Genomic DNA, 24,958 nt, shown 5'->3' with positions numbered 1-24,958 from the left:
AGTGAATCCATGTTTGAATATGTCAGAATACTGAAAGAAAAGAAAAAAAAATCACAACAAACCCACGTGGGAGATAAGGGAAGTGACGTTCCGTATCAACCCGGAAAACGGCACAAACAACAGCTGGCGCTTTGGCTTTCCTTGATACCTCGCTACAGATTTATCGACAAGGTAAATATCTCCATCACTAACTGAATATACTCAGGTTGAGTATTCAAAAATAGTAAGCATTCGTCACAAGTTTACAACAGTCCGCTTAGATACAAAGCAAACAGGGCGGACAGGAGCGAAGCTAATGTTAGCTGTCCAGCTAGCCTGCACAGCTTACTGGTTGTATAGTTAGTTAACTGTTGTGATTGTCCATTATTTCTCTGAACACTGCCCTCATATGGATGTTATTTTCCCTCAAGTTTCTAATACACAATTCTACCCCAGACAGGTTCACGCAACACATGAAAAACCTTTTAAATGAACGGTAACAGTTAACTTAGCTAACGTTAGCCAGCGAAGCTTGGTACATAGTAGAACATAAATGACGACCTTTTAATTTAAGGGTCCAGTTTTTAATACGCCGAGCATCCCATAACACCAAGCCGTCCGTTAGTTAGCAGTTAAATTTGTTATATGTCAAATTTAACTTATCGTTAGGTCTCTGCACCGGTGGAAGTAACGTTAACTCACGAATTACACTGCAGGGGAGCAGCGTGACCCGGTCAATTCAAATCAGGTGCTGCGTAACGCTTTGTGTAACGTTAATGTCTGCTAGATTATTGTTGCTAATCTTATGGGCAAATGTCTTACCCAGTACACTTTAATTAGAGACATTAACATTGTACAAATTGATATTGTCTTTGCTACAGTCGGTCGGCAGCACCTGATTTTAATGAACTGGTTCACGCTGCTCCCCCTGCATTGTAATTCGTCAGTTAACGTTACAGGGCTAGTCAGATGATCAGGGCTGAAATTAGGGCCATAGCCATGATTTTAGAAATACTGAGGTCATAAGTTCAAGTGTCCCCAAAGCAACTCCCACTCCTCTGAAAAATATGACAAGACACAAAAAAGAAGAGCTCTAAAAAATCCTTTAATTCTTCTTTAGATACAGTGTTTGTTACAACTGCCATAGGTTGATTATCATTTTGTTTGTTTATGTGTTTGAACCATAGGATCACAGTGAACAGAATGGCCACAGACTGGTTGGGTAGTGTTGTGTCTATAAACTGTGGGCTGACGCTGGGAGTTTATCAGGGAGAAGTGTCATCAGTTGATCACGCCAGTCAGACCATCTCACTGAGACAGCCCTATCACAATGGGATCAGATGTCCTGTTCCTGAGGTCACTTTCAGGTAAGAAAGAAGAAGGATGCTGACAAATTTTCTTATCCCGCACATCAACAGGAAATGCCCAGATTTAACCAATTCTCTTTGTTGAAGTAGTCAAATATTTGTATTTCATCTTCCCCCCACAGTTTCCATAAAAAGCCCAACTGTTTTCATGCAGCCATGAATCAGATTGCAATTATTACCACCACTAAGGATATATTTTTAGTGTCAAAACTTGTTAAAAGGTCATTTGGTGGATAAGACTAACGAACCAGTGATCAGTTTTAATGCAAGTTCGATCCAGGAATTTTTAAAACAGTTTCTTATCATTACATGACAGGGCTTTTGACCATTTTTTGTTCTTTTCTGATCTACTTCACTTACTTGGATTAAAAATTTCTGCCAAGTCTATGCCAGCATTGTCTATCACCATGTGTATTTAGATTCAAATCCCGCTCTAAATGCAGATTCAAATTTTACAACTATTTTTTTGACCAAATTTAGAGGGTTGTGCAGCCTTGGTGGAGGTATATAAATGAAACCCATACCCCTTTAAATGTTGGTGCCTTTTTCCACCCGATGAGCTACACCGGCCATGTCTCATTGTTTTATACTTTGGCATGGCGACGGAAACTAAATGTCTAAAAATCCAGAGATCTGTTGACTTTTAAAATGGCGACACATTTGTATGTGTGCATTTCCCTGTACATCAGCACAACACTATTTGAGCTCCAAGTAAGGTCAGTAATGGCTTTGTCTTCTAGTGCCATGGATATCAAGGAGCTGAAGTTCCTAGATATCCACAACACAGTCAACAAGCCCGGCTCTGGCCAGGGAGCTGCAACAGAACCCAGCTTCATACCTTCAGGACGCCATGATCAGAGAATCACTCACCCTCATGTAACAAGCAGCAGCTCTCATTCCAGCACTGCTCCAATCACCATCCTGCGCAGAGGTAGGTAGATGGGTGACCTAGGGTTTAATCACCCTCACAGCTAATTTGCTTTGGTAGAGACCATAGTGAAAGAATATTGACATTATTTAGCGTTTCATAATGCCTGATAATTAGTGACGTTGTAGAATGTTACATAAAAATATCTCATTAATTGGACATATTTGGTAACATGTCATGGAATTCTAGTCCCTTTCATTTAAGCTAGCATGATTGAATTGTTTGACGTGTAATTAACGCCTGTTGGTGTTCTAATGAGTAAGAAATACACCAAGAAATAGCTGGATGTGAGCATCAGTTCATACGGCAACTTGCCTTTTCAACAGTGGCTCATTTGCTAATGTGAACTGTGCTCTCCAAGTAAGTAAGTTTGCTAACAGCATTAGCAGCAGATAACAGAATCAGGTTTTGTGCTGAAGCCCGTGACCTTACACTCAACACTGCAGGTGCTAATCAAACTACAACAGCTGAACGCTGTCCAAAGAGAGCATGATCGTGCAGTGGAACACTAGAGGATTGAGACGTTAATTTACAAATGTTCCATGGGTGTGGTTCAGTTTGACTCAGGTTTTCATAGGTTAGGAAAGCCCAGTTTATATTAAGTTTTTGATTATTCATTGTGAAGGTGCATTTCCTAGTTCTTAAATCACGGAGCTATTGTTTCAAAGTGCATATTGGAAGTCACGTACTACATGACAGGAATTTACCACAGCGGTGACCATACAGTACTCTGCTGTTAAAGAACAGTAAATAGATATTGTTCATTGACTGAAGGAAATGTGACACACAGCAGTGTCACATATTACCACATATTACTTTCAGAATTCCCAGAAAGTTGTCACTGAAGAAAATTACTCAACATCACTGTTTCTGATTGTGCAGCAGAGATATGTGATGTTTTCTAGCCTACAATAAGAAGGAAGTCAGTTTTCTCTCAGATCAAATGATTTTTCAGATGACAGGTGATTACGCTGTCTAAAAAGCTCTAAATAACCTTTCACACACTGCATGCGTACCAAGTAACCATACTCCAGTGGCACTGGAGTATGGTTACTTCGATCACACAGGCTTTTCTTTATTGAATAAGGCTGGTGATAGTCTATGTTTTTGTCATTGTCATCAAATCCCACGAAAAGACCAAAACCAACAGTACAACAGCCTGTCTCTCAATACTTCCCCAGCACGTATGTGGCTCTCAGCCCCAAGCCTGGTCTTTTCATGGGATTTATTGACAATGAAATACATAGAATAAAAAATACACCAGACATATACTTGCCATCGTGCCATCCTAAAAATAAGTATATATATCAGTATGTATCTTCATATAGGGGATAGACAAAATAACTAAAACACTGTGAAAAGGGACTTTTACTTTAAAGTAACTAATCCCCCCTTCAGACCAACACAGGGTCTGCAGTCGATCTGAATGCGCCAGTGTGTGTTACCAGACCTTCCTCCTGACCGGGGTTGAACATGCGTTGGACGTTGCTCGGTTTTGGTGAAAGAGGTTTCTTATGGATAAGAATTTAGTTCAATGTAATTAATATAATGTGAGGTTTTGTTCAATGTTATTGACTTTTATGTTAGCACCTGCTCGACCAGACTAAAGAAAGGAGAGACAAAGTAACAGGAACAATTAACAATGTTGTCCAGTCCAACACAGTGGCCCTAGCCAAAACATTCTACCATTGTGAAGCTTATATTATTGTTTAGATTAGATCTTAGGCTGTGCAGTAGAAGGGTTGATTCAACTCACTAGTAGTACTCTGTAGTCATTTGTGATGTAGTGTGTAGTCTAGTGTCTTAGTCATTAGTGATGAGGGTCAACTTGTGACAACTGTTCCACTGGCAGATGTCGAGAATAATTTGAGAATATATTATGAGTCATCTGTAGCTGTCTATGTGACTGTGACTTATTTCAAAGTTAATAATAATTCAAAGTTGTAGCCCTGCTCCTGAAAACATGAAAAACATGAAAAAGGGTCCGCATACTGTTGCTCCTTTAAGTGCAATTTATTGGCGCATCCAACAGAGACGTTTCGCGCTACCGCTCCTCTTCAGACTTAGTAGTACACACCGAGATGCCATCTTTAAATTTACATGCCGGTCATCTGATAGTCACATGATTTGTTTCAGGTGTAATTTTGTGTGCAACAGTACGAGGTCTTTGGGGACAGGTCGGGACTGCAGGCAGGCCAGTCCAGGACCCGCACCCTCTTCTTCCGCAGCCATGCCTTTGTAATGTGTGCAGAATGTGGTTTTGCATTGTCTTGTTGAAATGCATGGACGGCCCTGGAAAAGATGTCGTCTTGAAGGCAGCATATGTTGCTCCAAAAATCTAGGCATTAATGGTGCCATCACAGAAGTAAGTTACCCTTGCCAAGGGCACTGACACAACCCCACACCATGACAGATCCTGGCTTTTGGACTTGTTGCTGGTAACAGTCTGGATGGTCCTTTTCTTCTTTGGTTTGGAGCACACAGCGTCCATTTCTTCCAAAAAAGATCTGAAATACTGATTCGTTTGACCACAATACACGTTTCCACTGTGTGATGGTCCATCCCAGATGCCTCTGAGCCCAGAGAAGTCGACGGCGCTTCTGGACACAGTTAACATAAGGCTTCCTTTTGGCACAGTAAATGTATGTGGATGTAACTACGTATTGTAGTGCTTGACAAAGGTTTGCCAAAGTAACCCTGAGGCCATGGGGTTATATCGCTTATAGATGAAGGACGGTTCTTGATGCAGTGCCGTCTGAGGGATCGGAGATCACGGTTATTCAGCTAGGGCTGGCGCCCTTGCCCTTTACACACTGAAGTTCCTCCGAACTCATTGAATCTTTTAATTATGTTATGTACCGTAGATGGTGAAATATCCAAATGCCTTCCTATCTTTCTTTGAGGAACATTGTTTTTAAACATTTCAATACTTTTCTCACACATTAGTTGGCAAGCTGGCGATCCTTGGCCTAGGCCTTCTCCTGGATGCTGCTTTTATACCAAATCATGGTTACAATCACCTGTTGACATCACCTGTTTCACATCACATCATTCTTTAACTATTTTACTTAACATTACTAGCCCTTAATTTTTGAATGTGTTGCAGGCCTGAATGGCAAGAATGGATGTATATTTACAAATGAAATGAAGTTGACCAGAAAAAAATGAAAGAAATATCTTGTTTATACTGTCCGCAATGTCAAAGTAAATTTACTTCCGAGTTGGGCTTGTATTTAGGAACAGGAATCTACAATATCCAGCCCAAAAATATTCACAAAGGAGGGGAACAACATATGCATCGGGAATGAACCAAGTACACATAGTGAATGGCAGTCAATTCATGTTTAGTGAAAGACCACAGTACCACTCACAGTAATAATCAATAGCCCAGAAAACCACAGGACAGTATCAAAGTCCCCCATTTTCACCACAATGATATGACACAGTCCATAGAGTCCAAACTCATCAAAGTGATCTTATCAAGTCCATAGAGTTACTTGAGTTACCCTTTTTTTCCACCCTTCCATATCACAGGGATGGTCTGATATTAACATCATCGTGGTGTGAGCGTACCCAGTGAACATATCCAAAATAATTCATGACATACATATACAGCCTGTCTGTACTCCTCAGGAGCAGAGGGTCAGTGTCACCTCCTCTACGAGAACATTTTATAGCCTTGATACCAATGTATCTGAGAGTGGATATGTTGTGCTGGGCTTCAGGTAAGTGGATAGCTACTGGACTTGATATAACATGACTATGAATGCCACTCCTGTGTTCGGTGATCCGAATTTTCAGGGTTCTCATTGTTTTTCCAATATATGCAAGGCCGCAGGGACATTTCAGCATATATATTACATTTTTCGTTTTACAAGTAGCCCTGATCCTGCCCAGATTGGCTTTTAGGCTATGTGTGCACAATGATAGGTACTTTCTGAAAACTCAGATAGCTAATTATAAAACCTTCAATTTTGCTGTAGTTTTACTTTTATGGCAGCAGTCATTTTTAGTTTTTTGTTCATAGAAATTAACCTTTTTGTATCCAAAATGTGATTTAATTCAAATCTAAATGACTACAAAATGTGATAAATTGTCTGGGCAGTTCTGCTGTCACATGTCTGTCATGCAGTGATGACCTGTGGAGGTCGTTTTGACACACGATTATACAGAAAAGCACATCTCCATTTTCCTGTACTAGGTTGTACATGTAGTTTTAAAAATAAGAATGTGTTCCTCAACCTTCCTGATTAGATAGAGGTTAAAAACGGCATTTCCTCTTGTCAACATCCAGTCAGCAGGAAGTCTGCTTGACAGCTCTGTGGCCTCTGCCGGAATCCGTTAAAGTCAGTTCACTTTCACACTCAGGATCACCAAACAATGGAGAAGTCAGAGGTCAATAGAGTTGGCTAATGGACAATGTGTAATATTCTTCAGCCTGGTTGTAAAAATGACCTCTGCCTTGGTGCTTTTTCCTGTGCATGGAAGATGAAGCTTGCACAATAGGAAGCCAGTCTCTTTTTTTTTTTTTTTTTTTTTTTTTCCAGAGAAAAGTTGTGAAAAGAAATGTATTCATATTGCAGTCTTCATTTTTCGTTTTGTGTCAGCAAGACTCGTGGCTCGTTGCTCAGTCTCCTTACTCCCTGTGTGTCACTAGTTCCTATTAAGAAACTTGAGCATGGGTCCAAACATTGTCTTGCTATGACTCCCCCCTAAGATTCCCATAGCGTGCTAAAGGCTTGTACCAAAGTTCCCCTTTACAATATGTGTGTGTGACTAAGATCAATAAACATTCCCCCTCCCTCTCCGTGTCTGCTTCTAAAGAGAAGGTTATGCAAAGCCTGGCTTTCGTGCCTCGGTGCCCTCCTGTCCTCTCTCTCTTTCTTCCCATCTCCTCTCCCTCCCTCACTCCTACTCAGTACAGGAAACCGGGCCCCCAACCCCCCTCCCTGACAGGAAGCACTGTTGTCCCAGTGTGCTCGGAAGGCCAAAGCGATATCAATTGTGGAAGCAATGTTTACCTTTTTGAGTTTTTATTTTAATCTCCAGCTCTCAGGCTGGTGGCCAGGGAGCTAATGCCCAAATTGCATGGGGCCAAAGTGCTGAGTGGCTTGGGCAGGGCAGCTCCTTTCACACGCAATGCCATGCTCCCTAGAAGCCCCCAGCCACAAAGAAGGGAAAGTAGGGTGGGCCGTTGCTTATACAAGATCACGGATTCCAGAAATGGTTTCTGAATATCTGCCGTTGATCTTTCTGGGAGAGTAGGATGGGAATTTAAGAACTGCTGAATGATGCATAGGCCTCCAGAAGTCGATTTCCATCCAAACAGATCTCATTAAAAGGGCATTTTGGAAGAGGACCTCCTGACTCTGCCCTTATGAAAGCTGTTCCCATAACCAGCATGCTACCTGCTGTATATGGACTGAAATTGTGTGCAGCTTAGTGTGTTTCCCATAAATCCCCGCTTCAGATTTCTTTTAAAGCTCTATATATCTTGTAAATGCCTTGCTGTGCGTCCATGTTTTGATTAGCTTCACATTCATACAACTCCACACATTCTCACAGAGAGAGCTTCCCAGTGTGATTACAGACTTCCACCATTAACCACACAGCAACTCCTGTGTGCTTTAGTGTGTTTTAAGTGCCTTGCTCGCAGGCACATCAGCTGTAGCTACTGAGGCGGTGACGAACGTTGCATATTCATGTTCCCTGTTCACATTGTCCCAGCTGGTTCAGTCATTCAAACCGGCAACAAGCATGTTATATATAGCAGTGTAGAAAGCTCAATCTTGTCAGCCCTAGTCCTGTTGCTTAGCGTTGTTGCTGTACTCCCACCACCATCTGCACCAACTCTCTTCCTTTTCTTGACTGGATTTTACTGACACGCAAAGTTGTTATGGCTGGATGTTAGTCTTGCGTTTGAACGCCTTTACCCCCCTTTGGCCTGTAAGTTTTACACACTGTGAGTCTCCTGTTTATCTTTATATCCATACCTGCATCAGCTGATTTACCTTCCTCGATAACATAGATCAACAGTAACTTAATTACAGGATTATGGTGACAAACGGCTTAAATATTGCACTTTTGGAGATCACTTAAAAATAATAATAAATATTCCCTACTTCCGTGCCTTGTCACAGTTTAGCACTGTGTTAATACAATTTTTTAACATGCATGTAATTAACTGTACAATTTTACCATAACCTATATTTCAATTTGAAAAAAAAATATTCCTGACCTGTGTAGTTACACTAATTTGTGATGGTAGGTTTGTCTAAACTGAAATCAATGAAGTTCATTGTCTGTCTCGCTACTTGTTATTCATTAGCCTGTTTGACTTGGAGCTCTGCCCAGTTCATTCAGATTTTTTGATTCACAGCATGACAAAACACTTCCTTGTAAATAAAGACATTGTTGGCTTGTGGCAATAAGGACACCAGCTTTGATCACTGTTCACACAGGTGAACACACTGACCCACCACACTTCTCCCCAACATGTTGGACCAGTCTCAAAAATGTTTTTCTTGCTACTTGTAATGGATTATAATTTGTAAATCACTTATAAATACTTAATAGTACAATTGTCTGTGTTAAGAGACAAATTAGGCACATTGATATTACTTAATATTTGTGGAGGAAACACTGATTGCATGTTGACACACCAACTAACAGCTGAATGAACGCAAAACAAGAAAAAATCTGTCCTGTCTTTCGCTGTAGAGGTGGTTGTTTAGGCCATATTGTGATATTGAGGCAGGTCTCAATTAGCTCATAGTTGGTTTGTGTCTTTGTTTCAATGCCAGTGTACTATGACTGAGCCTCCCAGTGTTTTGCGTGAGAGAGTCCAAAGTACCTTAGCTGTCACATTGACAGTAGCGTGCGACTGTGCCTCTCTGTCTCCTGCTTAGCGTGAGAGCTCAGCATGGTTGGGGTTGATGGCCAGGTTTTTCCAGTTTTTCTTTTTTTTTTTTGTTCTCTGTTCATTTACACTTTTTGTTTGTGCTTACATGTATGTAAACTTTATTGAGTACCGCTCAGTCGGCCATTGTATGTTTTGTGTGTCACCGGTGTTTTGTTCTCAGCGGGTTATGGTAACTAACCGTGAGAGGATAAGAAGAGTTGCCAGTCAGATTTACACAAGATAAAAGGAGTTTCGAGCATCTAGTCAGAATTTGAAACTGCTGAGTGCAGGAACGTATTGTGTGTGGATTATACCATTTACACAACATGATGATGTATAGTGAGACAGCTCATAGCTCCTTTCAGGGGTGATTAGGATGTGAGCAGAGCTGAGAGATGGGAGGATTTCTAGGTAATCTCTGCATTTTGGTCTTGAGATTAAAGCCAAAATAGGCCTGTAGTAGCCCAGAGCAAAACCTCCCACTCTCTGTCTTGGACCCTCAGTTTATAAAATGTTGTCCTAGGGACCCATGCCGAAGTTATTTATTATTAATTTAGCATTTGCATTGCTGTCTGCACTGTATATTAGATTACAATTCTCATACTGTTGGGATATTTCCTTATGAATTCAATTTATAAAATAGAATTTTTCAACCCTTAAACATCCCATGAACTGCAATTGCTTTTCCATGTTATTCCTTAGTGTCCTTGGATTTATTGTTTTCCTATCTATTGTTATTGATCAATAGAATATTAGAATATACTATTACTATTGAAAATAATAGTCAATGTTTTGTCCCCCTTTTTAACATTAATAAGCAGTATACAAACATTTAATTATCAGTTCCTAACCTACTATAATGTAGTTGTACGCAGCTAGAAAGACATTTTTGAGTTTTTGTTAATGTACAGTATTTGTCAGCAATTATAACTTCTCCTGTAAAGACATATTTTATATTATTAGACCTGTGTTTTATTATATTGTCATTAATTATCTGTTTACACACCAGCCTCCACTTATGGGTGCCCACGGGAGCAGTTATAGTTGTTGACAAATACATTAATACACAATAACACAAACACTCATCTGCTTATAACTACATTACTACCATTTTTACATGTTTACGTACTGCTTATAAATGCTAAATAGGGGGCCTTAAAGTAAAGTGTGGGATCAAATATTTTTGTGCAACCTTACCAACCCTTCTTTTCATATAAAATCTGTGGGTCAACCTTAATCTTCAGTAACATTGGTTGAAGGTAGGGGTGTGAATTGCTGGTTAATGTAGCTACAACTGAATTCATGATTCCCTGGTTGGATTCAAGACCAATTACTGTTTTCTGTTTTTAAAACACCATAGGCCACCATTTCATCCAGTAACTATTTGCAAACATTTAATAAATATACATAAATGTGCAATAATGTGAGTGGACATATCCTTATATATAAGGTCAAATAAAGCAGAATTGTGAAATAAACATTCTTTCTTTAAATTGAGTTAATAACTAACTCAATTTAAAGCATTTTATACGGATTATTGCCAAAGTCACAGTTTCTCAATTTCTTTCTTTCTTTCTTTCTTTTTATTTCTTGACATTTTTTTCATCAAATGCTTCATAAGGTATGGACAGTTATTCTGAAAATGAGTATAAAACACAACCTTTCATGTCATTTTGCTTACATCTCAATGTCTCTGTGTTCTGCAGCCCCTACAGGTTCATCTAACAGCCGAGGGGCCACACAGGCCACACCAAAGAAAAACAGTGTGAGAAATGGAGGTGCTGGGGGGTCGATGAGGCCAAAGGATGACGAGTGCTTCGGAGATAGGACTGATGAGGACATGGGCACAGACTTTGACTTTGAGGGAAACCTGGCTCTGTTCGACAAAGCTGCCGTCTTCTCTCAGATTGATGGGACCAACAGCAATAGGGCACAGCATCACAGCACACAGGGCGAACAGAAGCCCCTGTCCTATCGCCATGATGAGAATATTCTGAAGGTGAAGCCCGTTATATACCGGCAGATTACAGTGCCCCAGCATGGGGGCAAAGAGTACTGTACCGGTAAGAACATATTGCATGTGCATACACACACACACAAAGACACACTAATACATGTATAGGAGCTAGGGCATCGTTTATGTCCTCTTATGTTACTCTAGATTCCTTTAATATAGTGTTGTCAGTCAGTATGGCAGCAACAGACATTTCAACAAAAATTTAATAGAAGTTTAGTAGAATCCTTGAAGAACACAATTCTGTAGCTGATCCTGACATGACACGTGGAGAATTGGGGCTGCTTGTCTGTAGAAAATGTCAAGAAATAGTGAAAAATATCCGTTGCAGTTCACCAGAGCCAAAGGTGTCTTCCTTAAATTATAACTCTGGTGTTATTTTATATTTTTGTCAGCAAATGCCATCAAAACCAACAATTAACTGTTCTTAATAACTAGTATCGTCTGTGTAACCAAAGCCTGATGTAGCTTATTCCTCAGTGCCTAAGACATCCAATGTTGTCCAGAAGCTATTAAAAAGACATAATTGAGCCACACCAAGTCAATGGGTGACATGTTTCTTCATTACCATGAACAAGACCACTGTAGATTATTTTAAGTCAGTCCCACATGCACTGTCCTGCCGCTGTAAATACTCACTGGGCGCGGATGAAAATAGTCCCAGACAAATGCACTATTTACTCCTGTTTTCAAACAATTACTTAGCCTTTAAAAAAAATAAAACTATATATTTTTGACCCATTTTTATAGATTTACATTTTCAGTAGGAACCAATGGGATTGGGGTTGAGTGCCACATGCGACGTGTGCATCTGCAGTAGTCACATCGCAGGACGTGCGAGGTCAACGCAAATGAACTCAAACTCGTTATGCCACAACTTTTTTGCTGCTTGATAGAAAAGGGAAACTCGCACAGTTCTCATTTTCCATGACTAATCTACAAGAGAAATGTGTCTATTACATAATTTACTCTGATTTAAGGGTTCTTGGATACAAAGAGTTTGATGCTAGTAAGTGACATACAGGCTCTGCATGCACATGAACTATTAGTGTTTCTCAGAGCCGCCTTTTATTTTGTGGTCAGTTGAGGAGAGATACACTTAACCCTCGGCATCAGATCACATTGTAAAGTCTAAAATCACTGTAGCCAACTCGTGGTAAAACATAAGCCTTATCTCTGGAGTCTGTGCCAGGAGGAGGAATAATCCGGTAGATGTGTGTATTTCACAGGAGTTTCTCCAGGAGTTGCCTTGGCGGAGCTAAAGCCAACGCTGCAAACCTGACTGACAAGCCTACTGACTGATCGGCAGTACCGTCAGTATTTTCTGATTTGATTTGATTTGTGGGGATCCGCGGTAAAACCCAGAGCAGACGTTTGAGTTGATTTTCTTTTGTGTTTGTGAACTAGATAGTGACTGAACTGTTTTGGGGATTCTTTACCAAGTGGATTGAACTCTGGGACTGTGGGACGAGTATTTCCCACGCACAAATATTGCTTTGCTTGCTTGACTTAATACACCTGTTGAAAATTGAATTGAGTTGTAGTCTTTTTGTTTTTGCAGTGCTTGTTTTTGGTAACATATTTCATTGCTATTTGCTGTATTGTTTTGTTTGTTTTGACGGAGCTATTTTATATTTATTTTATAATTAATATTTGTCAGACGTGACTCTGACTGGCTCCCCTCTTCATTTAAAAGTGTCAAACCGGCTACAAAAAAGTTATACAATGATTCATTCTTTCTAAATAGAACTATTCAAGACATCTGGTGACAAATCCTCTATTATTTCATATCCCAATATATATCGCAGAAAAACAAATCGCAATATGAGTTTTTTCCCAAATCGTGCAGCCCTAGCTTAAGGGCAGATTTTTCATAAAGCACAACAGTCACAATTCTAGTGTTTAAGAACAAGATGTGTTTTATGGATCCACTTTGACAACCTTACTAATACACCTGCTCTCACCCACCTGCTGACCTTGATCCTGGGCATAATACCAAGAAGCTCTCCCAGAGGAATGTGCTGCAGCGTCTCTTTCTATCAAACACAATGAGGAAAACCACATGCACAGTGGACCCGACACATATTTCTCCCATTGGCCAGAGAGAGGTCACTCTGGGACAAGCTGACTATCCTCCTGGTTACTTTTTATCATGGAGCTGACATTTGACTTCCCACAACACATAAGCTCACTCAGTAACCTGAGTGTTACATAACTGCTTACTACAGACATAAGAAAAGTAAATGGCACGCTAACATAGAAATAGTTCAGTCTATGTATCATTTCACCCTGTATGAACTGTGGCCGTGAGAAGGGGGGGTGGGGGGTGGTATGAGGATGGGTTATACTAAAACTAGAGAGGTCAAACTCTACCTTTTTTCTGGTCGGAAGATAAAGTAGTTTACAGGGCCCATGTAGTTGGGGAAGCAAGCATATATTGGACAGATCAGCCCCATCGTGATGCTCAGTAAAAGCACTTCTCTTGGCTGGTCCAGATCTGCTTCTGAGTTCTCTCTTTGGTGAAATATAATTTGTGTTTTGTGTTGACAGCAGGATAAGGTGAAATGGTGAACAAATGGACATGTAAAACACACATTAAATATATTAACTTTTTTTCAAGTTGGTTGTCAGAATTGATTATTGCATTGGTCTCTTTACGCTTCTTGTAAGTTTTAGCACCAAATTATTCTAATCTCATTTGTTTGTGGTTTTGCTCAGCATTTAAGGTCCTATATGCAGTATCTCCCCTGTCCTGAAGAATAATAGGACTAGGATGACTAAAACAAGGATGATGGTTGATAAGAATTTGAGCTACTCATTCCCAAGGCTGTATAGGTGACAGGCCGATTGCAATAGTGATGGTGTTTCTAGGATTTCTATCCCAGACTGTCTGACAATCTGATTGTGGTGGCAGCGCAGCTCAGCAGGAGCAGCTGTCTGCCATTCAGCAGATAGCTGCCAAGCAGAGCCTCCTTTTCTTACCATGCAAGCAGATCTGCTTCCCAGGGCTGTCATCATAATCCCCATCCTCTGCACTCTGTAATTAACATGCCGCCGTACAGCCTTACGTAAACAGCACCTCTGAAGCAGTAACAAACCGCAGTGCTATTGACCTGGAATCTTTGCCAGTAAACAGATAAATCAAAAATATGAGAGTAGAGGAAGAAAAACAAAGTGCCCAGCTGTGTGTTAGAGTTGCCATAATGCACTGGTGTGGGGTTTGATAGGCCTGTTTCTATGTACTGTTGTTTATTGTGCTGCAGTCTATGTAAGTTGGTTCTGCTATTGTCTTGCTTTCCTGTGGTGTGATTGACTCCAGCCGTGCAGTGAAACCTCAGCGCAAACTTTGCCTGTCACAATAATTACGTTATCGACTTATCGTACAATATATATACGATATGTAATTATCGCCTGTCATGATATCAATTTATCGTGGATGTGGATATGACCATAATCATTTTTGCTGACCTCGATATTGCCCATTGTGTTTGCATGCGTGTTTTTTTTTTTTTAGATAATGTCGCCAACATTTTAGCCAACATGATGCCAGAATAAACAGCAGGGTTTTCCCTACCATTACTATATTGCCTGTTTTTTTATTTAGGATGTTTTAATATTTTTTTCACATTCCAATTCCAATGTCAGAATATTCTTAAGAATGTTAAGTTAATTAAAAGCGTGTACTTGCATTATTATGCTTATCATTATCAGTGGCATAAAATGGTCTTAAAAGGGTTAGGGTTAGCTAGTTTTTATTTTATTTATTTTTTTATTAATGCTGTATAACTTTGGAGAAAACAGGATGCAGACTTGAAAATTTGTTATCACAAAATATTTTACCCCATCTGACTCAGTGACCTTGGGATAGATGCGAACCTCCATGTGTTTTATGATCTTCTCTTGAAATGCATGCTGTCAGGTAAAGAGAAGGCCGAGCACTGGGGGCTGGGAGACACAGGAGCCATGGTAAACATGTAGAAGTGAAGTTTTAAGCTGCAGTTTTGACGATTTGATCCAAATAGCTTCATATGAATTCAGGTGAATTTTACCTGAGGGAGGCCTCACTTACTACAAAGTTCTTAAACTCCATAAAATCTTATATACAGGTGTGTGGGATCGTAAACTCTGTGAAAGAATCCAAAAATCCTGCACACTGTTGACCACTTGTACTCGCTTCATTTGCAACGTTCCGGTCCTCAAACTTTATTAGGTAAAATTCATCTGAATTTTTTTTTTAAAGGGGTAGAATGTGTGCAAGATTCTTTGGTTTCATCTAAATCAAGAGTTTTTGATCCTACGCACCTGTCAATAAGACTTAATGCTTTACACGAAATTTGTAAGATGTGTCCAGCAACAGCAAACATTGTTTGTTTGGAAAATTCACAAATTTAAGTGAGTAATTGACATGAACAGGCAAATTGGAGGGTGCCACCTACAGAAGCAAACTTTACTAACACAAAAGCCAATGAAATACAGTATTTTAATGGTTTGATTAATGAAGGATTTATGCGAAACACAGTGCAGAAAGCCCCAACAATGAGCGCTTGGCACCAAACATATTATCAAAATGATTTTTTTTTTTTTTAAAAAGCATTAAGCTTGTGTTCTGTGCCCCAATGAACCAGTGCCCCATCTTGCTACCTCCTCAGAGTGCAGGTCAACGTAGTTCAGCTCTTGCAGTGCAGCCAAGAATGGATCTGCCTCATCTAACCCTCCCCATCCCATCACAAGCCTTAGTCACACATGGCCCGCATCCAGCCAGCGTGTATTGCTTTCAGTCCCGTCAGTTCCCTTGTCATGCTTGAAGGATTGCTTCCAGCTCAGTTTATTTTAGTGCTGCTGCATACTCATGGCTACCCGGTTTAGCTAGTTGACTGTTGAGTTTGTTTTCGCACCACATTGTATGTGTGTGTGTGTGTGTAAATCACTGCATGTGTGTGAGAGAGGAGGAGATGGCGTGTGTATGTGAGGGAGGGGGGTGGGGGGTTGTTCGGTAGCAGCAACTTAAGCAAGAGAGTTATTAAGAACCGCACCTGGTGGGATGCTTGAAAAGCAATTAGTGCATACTAGTGCAACTCCCACTTCCCCTGAGCTTGGCACTCAAGGCAGCAGTTTGCATGACAAGAGGCAGTTGACTTTGCTGTGCTTATCGCTCACGTGAGGATTGGCATGTTTAAGATTTCTATTTCCCACTGAAACATATTAGCAGTCTTTGTGCGGTATCAATAAAAGAACTGTGGGAGGAAAGCAGGGCAAACGTACAGATAAGCGAGAATTTCAATCCGGCACGGCATGAGTCTCTGTGTTTTATATGTAAATATGGTGTAAGAGGGTGTGTGTGTGTGTGTGAGTGAGAGAGAGATGTTGCGTGGTTGAATGTGTGTGTCAGTCTGTCCGTGTTGCATGCCAGGGTGAAAAGTTGTGGGTGTATATGTGTTTGTACATCGGGTCGTTGGGAGTGTGCTGTAGGATGAGGTGTATGCTAGAATGCATGTGTGTCAGTGTGAAATTATGCACACCATTGAGGCCACCAAGTTCTCAGCTACCAGGCCACAGATCTGTAGGAGGCCATTAAGGACTTAACTGCCTCCCAGCAGCTTTATTTATCAAAGGGATCCTGAGCCGTGCAGTTCCCCCAGCTTGACTTTCATTACCCTTCTAATGTGCCACAGGCAATAGACAGCTAGGGATTAGCACAGGCTCTTGAAAAGGTTTCCACACACTTCAGTTTGTACAGCGATAAAAGGCTGAATTGTAGTTCTGTAATACAGTAATTCAAAAAATACACAGAAGTGAACAATTCTGACAAGGTTAAGTGACTTGACGTGACAAGACATATAAAACCAAAGGGATTTAAGCATTTTTCTCAAAATAAAGATGGTAAAGAGAAGGTGAAGAGGTGAATTTCATAACAGAATATACGTTTGAAAAGCAAGGTCGACGTGATAGTGGTAGTAAGTGGAAAGAGACGTCCAATCCACATGTACCCACTAGATATCTGACCTGGTAAGAACATTTTCAATACAAAAGCTAAACACCTGCACAATTCTTAAATCCAGTCCTTAGTGTTGTGTGCTGCATGTCAGGCCTCCTACCATGAAATAGATCAGCCCGTATGGTACAGTGCAGCCCAAAGAAGGGTCCACGCGGCACAATTGTTCTTTACATCATTTTCTTTGGTTCTCTGCAGACTGACAAATCGGCCCGGCAGATATATCAATCAATATTAGCTTATTGCAGATATATTGGTATCAGCACATACATGTTGGCTGGTAAGTAACAAGAAATTGCAGTACAGAAATGTCAAAGATGCATGTGAGGTTATTTGGAAACAGAGACGCCTTTACATGCCAGAGAGCACTGACAAGTTAGCTTTTCAAATGTTCTGAGCAAATTTGAGGGATCAGATCATTATCAGAAATGTTTGTGTATGTTATTTTTTTTATGTACAGTAAAAAAATTATGAAAAAGAGTATTGGCTGATGTATCGTTAGCAGATTTTGAAAAACTCCTAAATATGGAGTCAGTATCAGCTGAAAAAGTCTAGCTCTCATTCACCTTCCAGAAACTGTAAAACCTTTTTATTAGATATTTATTTATCAAGGGCCCGTCACCTTCCTGCACTTATATAGTTCCTTGTATTAACTCTCCGGGAGCTGCCCCATACAACCAGTCCTCCAACACTGGCCAGTGATGTGTCAAGTGTCCTGCTCAAGGGTGCCTCCATTATATATTGTTAATGGAGGGCAGATCGTTCCTCATTCACTTCCATAGCTCCCTGCTTTGTCCAGCTGGTGAGGGGGATTCAAAGTGCTCATGAGCCAGCTTCTCTGCCACTGTCCTGGTGTTAATAACAAGTCCTATGACTAATTGTGCAAGTGTAAGAAAAGGTAGTTTACTCAATGTTGTAAGTGGTGTATTTATTGTATGTTTGTCAGGCAAAGCACAATTCCCCTAATGTGAAAATGTGAATTGCTGTAGTTTTTGAAAACAGTTTGGGGAGCATTGAATTTGCTAACTTAACAATATAGAGAGTTTTGACAGCGTTTTTCATTAAGTATTAACGAGTGCTCCATCAAAGACATGACGATATGATTAGCGTTGTGCATTCCTTTTAAATTCTGTACATGAAAGATCCAAACTTAAAATTACAGTCTAGGAATTACAAAGTTTTCTTTGTTTGATAGCCATTGGCAGATGAGTCAAATTTCTTTTAAGAAACTGAATTGAATCCACTGTTTAGCCCACTCACCACCATGCCTCCTCCATGTTTAGTCCTCCCCAATCTCTCACCACGAGCTGTTGGGATACAGGTGCAGGTGTTCATATGTATATGATGTTTGTCCCCTTTTTTGTCACGCCAACCTGCTGTATGTTTTGACTTAGGCAGCACCCGATGTGGGGGGTCCAGCTCAGTGCAGCCCCGTCCCAGAGCTAAGGATTGGGGATTGGTCAGAAACCATGTGATGGTGCGTGTGAACTCGGGTCCCGCAGGGAATAGGCGTCTCACTCTGGCTGCCTCGTGTTTGTCATGTTTTGTAAAGGCTGCCAGTCTTCCCTTTGTTGCCACAGACAGCGGTGACAAACAGGCGAGGAATTGGAGAATATTCCATGATGGGAACAAGCTCAGGTCATGAGGGGGAGGAAGGGCTTTTCCCTGAGGGAATGGGTTCCTCGCATTTATCTGTAGACCAACGTTTGTGCTTATCTTAGAGGTCAGGTTTCTGGGTTTTACTTCTACTCCAGCTGTTGTTTTTCAAGGTGCACTGATGGAGATAAATTGCAAAATGACATAGTACTTGTGAAGATGTATTACAATTGAGGTCTAATTTAGAAATATGGTTCATGTCACACCATTCCAATGGATGCAGGAATGTGAGAGTACGAATATATGTATGAATATTCTTCATCTTTTTTTTTTTTCAGGAATTAATTTTTCCCAAAATTTGATATATGCTGCTCTGTCTCTTCTGGTGGCATTATCTTAGCAAAATGTCTCCCACTACTAACTCCCACTGTCTCATAAAATCAGGGATGGTACATGGATCATTTCTGGCTCATTGGTTATATGTTCTGTTACGTCAGAAATGACGTAATAGTATAGAAAGTATAGAATATAGTATAGAATAACATTGACATGCTATCTATCTCACCCCATGTTTCCTCTCTGCAGATTCAGGCTTGGTGGTTCCCAGCGTCCCCTATGAGCTTCATAAGCGTCTGCTAGCAGCTGCAGAGCGCTGGGGCCTGTCTCTTGAGCGCAGGCTGGAGACGATAGGTGTTTGTTCCAGTCAGATGGCTCTCACTCTGCTGGGCGGACCAAACAGGTAAGGAATACCACCGTGGGCTTTTGGTGTAAGTGTGTAAAAAAAGAATAGGTTAATCAGTTCCTGGCATACATGACTTCTCATCTGATGTACAGTACACGGCAGACTGTGAGAAGAAGAAGAAGAAGAATGCGTAACAATGTGCCATACATCTGAGTAGTTAAACAATCATTAGAGCTGGTCTGTCCAACTTTTTGTTTTCATGTCATGTTTTCCAGTTTCCATGGCAAACATCTTTACTACCATGTTTCTACATTTAGATGGTGTTAACCCCTCCCCCTCCCCCTCAGGGTTTATTTTCTGAGGAAAGCACTACAGTGAGCAGTCACACTGCAGGTCAAGAACATCCTAATAGACTGAAGCAGCCCTGTTTGGTATTGTTTATCTGCATCTTTATGAGCGGTGTAGTCTTATTTAACATCAAAGAACCTCAGCGCAGAGGCTCATATAACAAAGAGGTTTACTGTCTCCGATCCTTTTCTCAGATTCTCAATTTAGCACTGTAATACTTGCGTGTCTCAAATTTACACTGGAACTACTGTGAAGTTTAATTTTGTATTGTAATACCAGGATCACAGACACTAACAATGCTCAAAATGTGTACAGATATGCAAGCCTTACATCAAGCTTCCAAAAATGTCCAGTAATTCATAACTAATAGGATGTTTTTAAAACTGTGATTATGAATAAGATGGTAAACACAGTTTAGAAACTTCAGCCAAGTACCTTCTTTATTATCCCTATCATCTGCCCATTATCACAATGAAGAACCTTCTAGCGGACTGCAGCTTTTATGCCAAAGTTATTGATGCATGCAATGAAGCGGATACATAAGAATAAATAAAACAAGATTACATTTTTTAGACATTGTATGGTTAGCTATTGTAAATAACAGCACAATTGGAAAATGGGCATCAATCTTCAATATATTGACAGGTTTTTATCATTATAACAATAAATTAAAAGTAAAAAGTTTTAACTAAGCTCTTTTTTGCATTTTATAAACCTAAACCATGTTTCTAACAAGAAAGATTAATAATCCCAACTGTGTAAGAATACGTGATGATATGATAGGCTATGGAGTTTTTTTTTTTTTTTTGGGGTAAAATGCCAAAAATCAGCAAACATACCACACTACCAAGGACTTGTTGATCATAAGACTAGCTTTGTTATTGTTGGCAATGTTTGGTAATGTTTTCTAAAAAGCTGTTTATAGGTTAGGTATCTCTGTCCTGTCTGATACAGATTAATGATGAGCCAGGAATCTTTTTGAAGCAAATGTGTATGTCGTGTTTTTAACCTACCTGTAGGTAGCTCTTATTTTTGTTACATATATGTTGCCAAGTGATTGAATATGAGTTGACACTGCATGCAGGTTCTGAGCAGCACATGCTGTGTTATACTGGCAGGATCGAGGGCTCCCTGGTGTTCTTAAGTAATCATGTCTTATGTTCCTTGCTTGAGACTGGGTTAGATTTGGACATCAGCCAGAGAGCATCATCTTCTTATCAAATGGATATGATGCAGTTTGTTTGATAACATACTTATTGTTTAACATATGAATACTACATTGGTTGTCTTTGTTTGTGGAGTAACTTTGTCATCTCTTGAATGTCCCCAGACTCACCCCAAAAAATGTCCACCAGAGGCCCACTGTGGTCCTTCTGTGTGGGCCACACATCCAGGGAGCCCAGGGCATCAGCTGTGGTAGACACTTGGCAAACCATGAGGTGGAGGTCATCCTGTTCCTGCCCAACTTTCTCAAAATGCAGGAGTTGGTCACCAGTGAGGTCAACCTCTACAGCAGGACCAGCGGCAAGCAAGTGGCCAGCATCAAAGGTAGAACACACCAGCAGAGAGTATTTAGATGATTAAATCCCTGTCTACTCAGGATACAGTGGCACTGATGGAAAGGGCCATGCTAGGCGTATGGGCTGAGTGTATGTGTCAGTATCCGTTCAGATTGTTCTGTTGGATCAAAACCTGCGCAGATAAATGTTGCCCTCTAGTGGAGCAGCAGCATTTAAGGCATGACTCATGTCGTACCATTGTCATTTATAACTCCACACATTTTAAATTCCTTCAGATACACAGTAAAGATTGTTTTTGGAGTGTCTCCTGGTTTCAATTTTTAGCAGGATCACATGCACCAAAAATGTTTTCTCTCATAGTTCTGTGAGGCAACTTTCGAAACACTGCGTCCACCAACTTTATGTCTCTTTCTTCTCCTTTTCCTTTGTCCCAGACCTGCCAGCAAGCCCTGTCGACCTGGTCATCAACTGCCTGGACTGCCACGAGAACCAACTGCTGAGGGAGCAGTCCTGGTACCAATCAGCCGCCGACTGGGCCAACCAGAACCGGGCTCCAGTCCTAAGTATCGATCCTGCAGTCAGCGAGCAGCATCAGACCGTCGAGGCGAAGTGGACCCTCTCTTTGGGCCTTCCACTACCTCTACCCAAGACGGACAGCAGGGTCTACCTCTGTGACATTGGCATCCCTAAGCTAGTTTTCCAGGAAGTTGGAATCCGCTACCACTCACCCTTTGGGTGTAAATTTGTCATTCCTCTGCACCAGGCATAACAGAGTACTCACTGACAGTGCACTTAGTTACAAACGGACAATAGGAGGGAATGGTCTGCTTTTCCACAGTGGGTAAAGGTACCATTGTGTATGTGGTAATGGCTGAAGAGCAACTACATGACCAAAACAGTATTTTGTTAAAACATTTAGGTAAGTGTTTACAATATAATTTCATGACACGTCTGAAAGATTATGGTGTAGCTTTTTCGCTTACCCGCAGGAAACTCCCAGGGTTTGCTGCATGTTGCGTGCGACACCTCATGTTTTTGAGAGGGAAAGGTTTCCTGTTCTTTGGTGTGTTTTGATAAGGGCTCTGTGACGATGTGAATATGTTTACAAAATGCTGACCACTGTGAGTCTATCTATGACCTCTGACCCTGTGACCAGTCAGAGCAGCAGAGACACAGTTCCTGTTTCCTCCTTTAGATTGCATGTGGAGTCTGATCCTGACCCCGTGACTGGGAGCACAACTCAGCCTAAAGCTGTCTGCCAACCCAATTCTGCCATTCATCTGCCCCACAGTTGATGTCCATATCCATTGTCTTTCAATTTAATGCAGTTTTTTTACTTACTCAAATGGGTGTGTTTTGTCTAGAAATGGTTGTAGCATGTTTCACTGAAAAGGTGATATTACACAGAATCTATATTTGTATTTATTTTTGGAATATGTCTCAGGAATAATGAATGAAAAATGTTATATTTGCATTTACATTATATCTGATAGCATTCTTTCTGTACTGTTGGGTGTCCTGAGTTTATACCTACAGACACTGAAAATTAAAAGTGGTAGCAGACACCCCGAAGGATTCATTTTCTGTATTTCTGAAGTCTTGCAGATTAGATAGGAATTTGAAGAACACATTCCAAGGACCAAAACCATTTTGTACCAGGTTCATCTCTAATAGGTAGTTTCCCATTTCCCATTTTGACACATCAGATTCAGCCACCTTCAGTGAAATAACCACTCCAACCAACTTCCTCTCTTTTGGTCAGCATAGTGATCTTCTGTATAAACCTCAGATCAGCAAAATGTCAACTTTACAAGAACAAAGAAAACAGCCTTATGTTAGACTGGCAGCTATGCACTTTTGAAATTATACAGGTAGTTTTTTTTAAGAGCCCTTAAGTCCCTGTGGCATTAACTTCTTTTCCAAAAAACTACAAAAAACTTATAAATAAGTTCAAAAAATAAGTTATAAATGACAGATTGATAGGCTTTGCAGGGTTCTCACTTAACAAATGTCTTCACTTTGGATTTAATGAATCCTTTAATGTACTTCCTCAAACAGTAGTCTCTGAACACATTTCTGTTTACAGTCCTTTTACTAATGTGTGATGGAGGGTGATCAATTTTGTTTAAAGCAGTGGCCGTTCTGCCACAAATAGTAAGAAATAATCAAGGAATTTGTGGTGAGTTTTTAAACTGGGGGATGATGAAGCTTAATCTGTTGGTGCTTCTGCAAAGTTCTAAATAAGACATCAGAATATTAATGTAAATGAAATATGTAATATGTAATATTCGCCTGAGAGCCTCCACTCAGGGAAACACAGGCAGGTTAAGACACTGCAGCCTCTTTTTCTGTGCTGTCTCAGAACCACTATTCTTTTTCTTCATTCCAGCTAAATGAAACAAAATTTCATCATGAAAAAAAGTGTTTGATAGTTTGACTGGGGAGGAGTCTCATCTTGAAAACATTGCATGGTGAATTTATTTCTGATGGGTTTGCATCTCAGTTTTCACAAGTATAGTCAAGTCTGGAAAACCTGGGAAATATTTTGTACTTGAGGTTTGTACACGCCGCTGATGTGAGCGCAAAGTACCTTTTGTAAGCCTGTTAAAGATAACCTATGGAAAATGTGATCTAAAAACATGTTTTTAAATGTATCTATACAAATTCAGTTGCTATAAAGTGACAGTGGGTGCTGCTTTATACACAAATAAAAAAATATTGCAAACACTGTGCTGGATCTGGGTCATGGTCATTGAGAAAAATACAACACCTCAATTACTACACCTAATTGCAGTTTTGAGACACTCACTATATCCATGTAATGCCACTATAAACATCACTACATTTAAGAGGGAAATATTGTACTCCCAGGTTACTGGTTACTACTTTGGATATTAAGATTTAAAATATAAAATATATGATCAGTTTATAAAGTAGGATGTGTTGTTATAGATTTAACTACCCAGTACAGGAGGTAGAATTAGCTCCACCTTGACCAGCTGCAACATTCAAATTCTACTTTCACACGAATGCATCAGGAATAGTTATCCAGTAATGTATCAATCTGAAAGGGGCCATTCTGCACAGTGAGTTACTTTACTTGTGATATCTACACTTTTTCATAATACTATTAGTCTATTTCTGGTAGTGACACTTAAGTAAATATTAACACTTCTCCTACCATGCAATAAAGACATTATACACATTCTAAAAGGACTTTTTTCACAGCAGACATTTTGACTTGTCATAGCAGGAAAAGCACAGATGTTACTAATCCTGTTAACGACGGCTCTTTTCTATTCAAGTGCCCCAGTGAGCCCTGACGGTGAGCCAGCATGCACAATAAACCAGGACCATGAAACCGAAGCAGCTAAATGGAATTCAGCCATCATTCATTTTATTTATTTACACCTGTGTTTTTTCTACTCTTGATATGTCAAAATGTCTGATGTGAAAATGTTTACAAAATAGTTTGGTTTAGCATAACAGAAAAACATTTTTTTAAATTATTTTAATAATGGTGCAAAGTAAGCCATTTACTCCGGTGCAGGTGATTGAACTACATGCACCTGACTCTGAGGCCTGGTGTCTGGAGTGTTATGTTCTCCAGTGCTTTCAGTAGCATTGTAAA

The 24,958-nt window shown here is 40.3% G+C and overlaps 1 protein-coding gene across 1 annotated transcript; it reads left to right on the top strand.

Moving 5' to 3' along the window:
* Positions 1 to 20: 20 nt before the first annotated feature.
* Positions 21 to 24,055, top strand: LOC122874237 (enhancer of mRNA-decapping protein 3-like). The gene is made up of 7 exons (XM_044191812.1): positions 21 to 171; positions 1,167 to 1,346; positions 2,087 to 2,277; positions 10,882 to 11,238; positions 19,363 to 19,516; positions 21,138 to 21,355; positions 21,762 to 24,055. Exons 2-7 carry the CDS (start codon positions 1,183 to 1,185, stop codon positions 22,094 to 22,096), a joined length of 1,419 nt encoding a protein of 472 aa, XP_044047747.1. The 5' UTR covers positions 21 to 171; positions 1,167 to 1,182; the 3' UTR covers positions 22,097 to 24,055.
* Positions 24,056 to 24,958: the final 903 nt, after the last annotated feature.

This window comes from Siniperca chuatsi, linkage group LG1 (genome assembly GCF_020085105.1).
Source record: "Siniperca chuatsi isolate FFG_IHB_CAS linkage group LG1, ASM2008510v1, whole genome shotgun sequence".
NCBI classification, from domain to species: Eukaryota; Metazoa; Chordata; class Actinopteri; order Centrarchiformes; family Sinipercidae; genus Siniperca; species Siniperca chuatsi.
Note: the sequence above shows the minus strand (reverse complement) of the source record. Positions and strands in the feature narration are given on the sequence as shown.